Source organism: Cryptomeria japonica, chromosome 10 (assembly GCF_030272615.1).
Source record: "Cryptomeria japonica chromosome 10, Sugi_1.0, whole genome shotgun sequence".
Classification (NCBI taxonomy): domain Eukaryota; kingdom Viridiplantae; phylum Streptophyta; class Pinopsida; order Cupressales; family Cupressaceae; genus Cryptomeria; species Cryptomeria japonica.
Window position 1 is genome coordinate 351,562,996 of NC_081414.1, and position 5,735 is coordinate 351,568,730.

The 5,735-nt window shown below is 36.2% G+C and overlaps 1 protein-coding gene across 1 annotated transcript; it reads right to left on the reverse strand.

The window, feature by feature from the left end:
- Positions 1–3,275: 3,275 nt before the first annotated feature.
- LOC131051675 (uncharacterized) lies at positions 3,276–5,358 on the reverse strand. Its single transcript, XM_057986268.2, has 3 exons — positions 4,439–5,358; positions 3,621–3,793; positions 3,276–3,495 (listed from the first exon to the last, which is right to left on the reverse strand). Exons 1-3 carry the CDS (start codon positions 5,186–5,188, stop codon positions 3,417–3,419), a joined length of 1,002 nt encoding a protein of 333 aa, XP_057842251.1. The 5' UTR covers positions 5,189–5,358; the 3' UTR covers positions 3,276–3,416.
- Between the last annotated feature and the right edge of the window lie 377 nt (positions 5,359–5,735).

The following is a 5,735-nucleotide window of genomic DNA, read 5'->3' on the forward strand; positions in this document are numbered from 1 at the left end:
AAAGATAAGCAGTTTCGACTATAGTGCAACTTTGATCATTTATAAGTAAAGGCCCTCATATCATCCTACTAAAAAGCAAACCCCATATCTCTCCATGTTTTTACATTCACTTCAAGTCTCATCTACTTTTCTACTAAACAAATATCTAACTTTTGTTTTATACAATCTATTTGTGTTGGCTTTATGAGCAACTATAGGTCAACTATGAAGTTGCGAACATATTATGCATACAATGTCTGTAGCAATGTTAGTTGCACCACCTCATCTATGAACCAGTTAATACAAACATAGATTAGACAATTGACATAGAATTGGAAAACAATAACATAATCACAATTAAACTATTTGTATTTAATACTATACACAAACACAACATTGTTCTTTCAACAAGAAGTATGTAACTCAACAACTCTTGTTAGTATATATTTTTTGAAATATACATACATAATCTCATTGCATGCACGATGACCACAACATATATATTTTATAATTATAAATATATTTAGTATGAAAAATAATTATACCATTAAACAAAATTATAACGCATCAATGAGATAATTTCTTTAGAATTTCTACTTTCTATTTAATAATAATTTTTAATTTAGACTTTAATAATTACTTTTTGGGGACATTCGGGTTCCTTGGTGGAAGCAAGTTTGGTACAAGTTTTCATGGCCCAAGTGTAATTTTTTATTGTGGTTGGGGGTCCACAATCAATGTCTTACTTGGGATAATTTATGTAAGCATGGTTTTCAAGGTCCCTTGATGTGTATGTTGTGTCGTAACAATGAAGAAATTGTTTCTCATCTCTTTTTCCGCTCCTTTACTAGACATATTTGGCACTTTTGGTGGGAAGCGTGGAATCAAACTTGTTGGCATGTCTCTTATTTGGCTAAGTTCTTTGTTCGATGGGGCAAGGCTCCTATCAAGAATTACTTTCTTCAGGTTGCTTGGACTCTTGGCCCTTCCTTTATTATTTGGCATACCTGGTTGGAGAGGAATCGTCAGACTTTTAAAGATGAGTTGTTTGGGGCTCATCACTTGTGGTGGAAAATTCTTCATTCTTTGAGAGAAACTATTTCGGCTAAGTGTGACTTGTTGGAGACTGTGGATCCATGTGATGTTATTTGCTATAACTGTCTCCATATTCCTCCTCCACAAGGCCAAATGATGAGAAATAGGTGCAAACACCCTCTTCGAAAAATACACAAGGTGGGGAGGTGGAGTCCTCCTTTGTAGGGCATTTTAAAAGTCAACATGGATGGGTCTTTGCGGGGCAACCCTCACCCTGTGGGTATTGGTGGAGTTGGTAGAGATAGCTTGGGGATTGTTCAGTTTATGTTTTCTGATTATAAAGGTCATAATACTAACAATTTGATGGAAGCTACTGCTATTTTGTATGTTGTGGAGCGTGCTTGTGCTCTTGGATGGAGTAGGTTTATTTGTGAATCTGATTCGCAGGTGGTGGTGCATTTGCTGACTCAGCAAAATTTTGAGGATGTTAGTTGCAGTTAGCTCTGGTTGTTAATCGGATTCTTACTTTGTGCACTTCTTTAGATTCAGTTACTTTCACTCATATCCCCAGAGAGTGGAATGGTGTAGCAGATTGTCTGGCCAAATGGGCTTCTGAGCACATGCATGATTGAAATATTGTGGATAAGGGACAATTACCTCTGGGTTTGTCTCAACAGTTAGATCATTTAGTGGATCTTGATAGGGTTGCTTGATGCCCGTGCTCTATATTTCTTTTTGTTTGAATAAATTTTAACCCCTTTTTGTTTTATGAAAAATAAAATAATTATAATTTCATTTATATTAAATTGCAAAATTGAAAGTTTATATTATAAATAAAGTTATATAACTTGTTGATGACATTAAATAAGTTTAATGTTTATGTAATATTTATGGAGAATTTTATATCATATAAAGCTCATTTTGCTACCTAATATTGGAGCATGAGCCTATGTTGATGCCTCTTTAGCAGAGATGGGATATTCATTCCGGTTGGCACTATCCCAACCTCATTCCTTATATCATATCTTCAAGGATTTGGTCCTCACCAACTATGTTTAACCAATTAAATTACAACCACTAGTAAAAAATTATTAATTAGAAATAAAGAATACAAAACAATAATGGCCTAGAACCCATTGAGAACAAAGAGTTAAGCATTCCTATCCTCCCCAACTAATTGCTCTAACAAATGAGATAAATCCAGCCGCAAATGTTCCTATTCTACAATACTCCAACCTTGCAATCCATCATATGCCTAATTGGCTACACAATTCACTACTCCATTCCATTTTAAGAATATGACAAAAAAACAAATTTTAAAAACCCACTTAACCATAGAAGTTGTACAATAACCACAACTAAATGCCAATTTACACCACCCAAGTGCTGCTCATTCAGCATATGCACTACCACTTGTGAATCAGATCCACAAATAATCTGTTACCAACCAAAAGCACCACCTCTCCCAGTGCATACAAGATGGCGAGGGCTTCCATAAAATTATTTATATGAAGCCTTTATAAATAGAAAAAAAGAAACTGAACAGCCTATCTGAATAATGCTGCTGAATTTGATTATGCTTTCTACTATCATCCGATGTGATGGAAACAATTGCATTTAAACTTTTAAACTTTAGCTTATCATGTAGATTGAATACTCCTATGATGTAAGCCATAACAACATTCAAACTTATATTTTTAACCTTAGAAATTAAGGAACAGTTGGTATCTGTTCGATAAGAAGCCAGTTTTGCTTTCCTACCAATGATAGCAAAGGTCTGAAGGAGGAATCTTTATCCCAACAAATTCTCTTAGGGCTCACAGCCAATTGATATCACTTTTTTGAGAAGTTTGGTTGCAGGCAAGATTCTGTTCATCTACGCAATTTTTTTTACCGTTACCTTTATTACTAATTTTTGTGATAATTTTAATTATAAATTTACATTGAAAATATTAGTTTTCCAAAATCCACGATAATTCTTGTTACTATTTCTAAATTAGATTGTGTATGTTTGTTTATCTAATCCAAAAACAGTAACAAGTACAAATTTACATGTTCTGTGATGATTTACTACTGATCTTATCGTTGAGATCAGAAGTGAAGACAAAGCTTATCCCTGAAGTTTTGTGAGAACAATATATATCCAGTCTCATCATAGGCAACAGTTGTCCCTTAGTAGCTCATCAAACTCCATTCTAGTAACTTAACTTCATGTCTATACTAGCATCTTGGAATTGACATAAGAAATTTAAAAACAGTCAAAGATAAATCCCATGAAAAATTTGGAAACCAATCTTGTCAAGAAAATATACTCTGATCTGGACATAACTACTTTTAGCCTGGATGAAATACTAAGCAGCAGCAGTAATTACAGAGCCCAAATTGGCCGGATTCATTACATTTCATTCTGTAGTAATGCCATTCTCCTCTTCATCCTCTTCGCAGGTCCAGAGGAAATTAGCATAAGATGCAATAACATAGCTGCAACACCAAGCCCAACCATATGGTGAGTTATAATTAGATAGATTTTCAGGTTCTGTTGCTAGAAATGAATAAGAGACTGGGTCTGAAAAGAGAGTGATAAGGACATGGAAGGAGCTGCTTACCAGTCTTCAGGGGCAGCTTTCACTGCTCTTTCAAAGTAAGTTTCGGCCCGGGCTGGATCCTTGTGGCTTTCCCAAATGAATTTGGCATACAGTGACATGATCTCTCCATCCCCAGGGCTTGCCAATATGGCCCTGCAGAAATATTGTTCTGCTCTCTTCATGTCATGTTGAACCTGAGGAAAGCAATCCAAACAGACATAAAACAACTTAATATCAATGGTATAGAATATTAATGTTCATTCAAGATCAGCAAGTTCCAATAACAGTGGCTTACAGTTGGGCAAATACATGACTACCCAGATGACTAAACAATGAAACCTGTGTCAGAAACTCTATGTTCTGAAACTCTTACTGTCAGAGGTAAGGGCTTAAATGGTCAGTGTATTGTAGTAAGCGTACCTGCCGTTCACTGCCGGGCTTGCTAGAATGGGTAAAATTAAATTCAATATTGAGATTTGTTGAATCATATCAATATTCAGGTTTGTTGAATTTTGGTGTCCTAATAAGACCAGGGTACCATATGAGCAGTGATCCCTGCCTACTCAAAAGGAAATTGAAAGTAAAACAAAAAACCCCCACCATCCAGCTCTTTTATGTGGATCTAGGCATTAACCATTTTCCATAAATTCAAGGCAGCTACTTAATGGGCTAAATCTTAATGTGGTAGATGACCAGTTTCTGGAACATGTAGTACAGTTTAGTCCTCTGATGGTCATTGTCATTGCAAGCCCATTTATAAAATATCAGTAACATAGAAATCCCCTCTTGACATAATCTACCCAGTTATTTAACCCAAAATGAATAGATTCAATATCCACCTCGTGCAAAAACTTTGCATAGTTTCTCAGCAGAAGAGGATTGTCAGGGTTTGCTTCCAACATCATTTGATAATACAAATCTGTACTGCTGGATTCTGTTCTAGAGCTTTCATCTTCCCCTCTACAATCTTGAAAGTCAGAGCCTTCGTTTCTATGTTCTATTTCACATACATGGGCAGGGGCACACCCTCTTTCAGTGCAGAACAAAGCCATTCCATTCAGTCCAACCTTTAAACCCAGCCAGTTCTCTGCCATTACAGAATTTTCAGACATACTTCCACTATCCCCAGAGTCATAAAAATTGTGGGTAACCTGTTTTTTATCTACTTCTAGAGATTTCTCGGGATGGTGGATCATATCCCTCTCGGATTGAACTTCTCCGAAAGGAGTCCAATTCTCATGATGGCTTTCCTGATTGGGAGAATTCATCATAACCATCCTCTTGAATTCAACTCTGCTATGATCTGCAGCAACTAATAACCCATTCTTCCATGACCACATTACTCTGCAAAAATGACATGCCCCAATTCTCTGATTGGTTTCCTCATTCCTGATGAGAGGGAGCATCAGATTACTTTCTGAAAAAGCCCTTCTAGATAGCTCAGCTGCAGAGCGTTCCCTACTTTTCAGGCCTAAGCACTTCTTAAAACTAGCACGCCTAGAAAATCTGTACTTATATTTGCTAAAACTACAAGACTCTGAAAGAAAACCAGGATGATCCATCAAACAGGAAGAAGATCCAAACATCATTTCTGCATTAAAATTTGGGCTGGAGAGCCCTTTTGGATGCTACAGGAAAGTATCCCCGACTCAGACTTTCCTTCACCAGAAGATAACGAATGCGATACCGGGATATATAAACTCTGCAGATGCTCGTTCTTGTAGGGGAATCTTATTTTCATTTCGCGTAGTGGGAGATAACCATGGGTTGAAAATTTTACTGAATTTTTACCTTTTAGAATTATGAGCAATGAGCATAGCTCGTCAGGACAACCCTAAAAGTCTTTTTCCTACCTGACAGGACCATATGCTACAGTTTATGAGAGTAACGAATTTGTTGCTTTTTCAGTTTACTACCATCTGTTAATCTGGAATGATTACTTTGGACTTCGTGAATGGGGAAGGTATGAAACATCTTTTTCTCAAGCTTGGAACATGTGATAACCATTGGAATGAAATAAAATGGAAACTTCAATGATGGGTATGAGATCGGCTGGTTTATGGGATTTCAGAGTCCAATTTTTGAGCAAAAGGATAAAAGTTTTAATAATTATTTATAATTTTTATTTCAGTTTCT

Coding starts and splice junctions, on each gene's coding strand:
- LOC131051675 (XM_057986268.2), bottom strand. CDS start 5,188: ATGATGTTTGGATCTTCTTCCTGTTTGATGGATCATCCTGGTTTTCTT. Junction 3,794..4,438: donor ATGCAAAGTTTTTGCACGAG/GTGGATATTGAA, acceptor TGCTTTCCTCAG/GTTCAACATGACATGAAGAG. Junction 3,496..3,620: donor AAAGCTGCCCCTGAAGACTG/GTAAGCAGCTCC, acceptor TTGGTGTTGCAG/CTATGTTATTGCATCTTATG.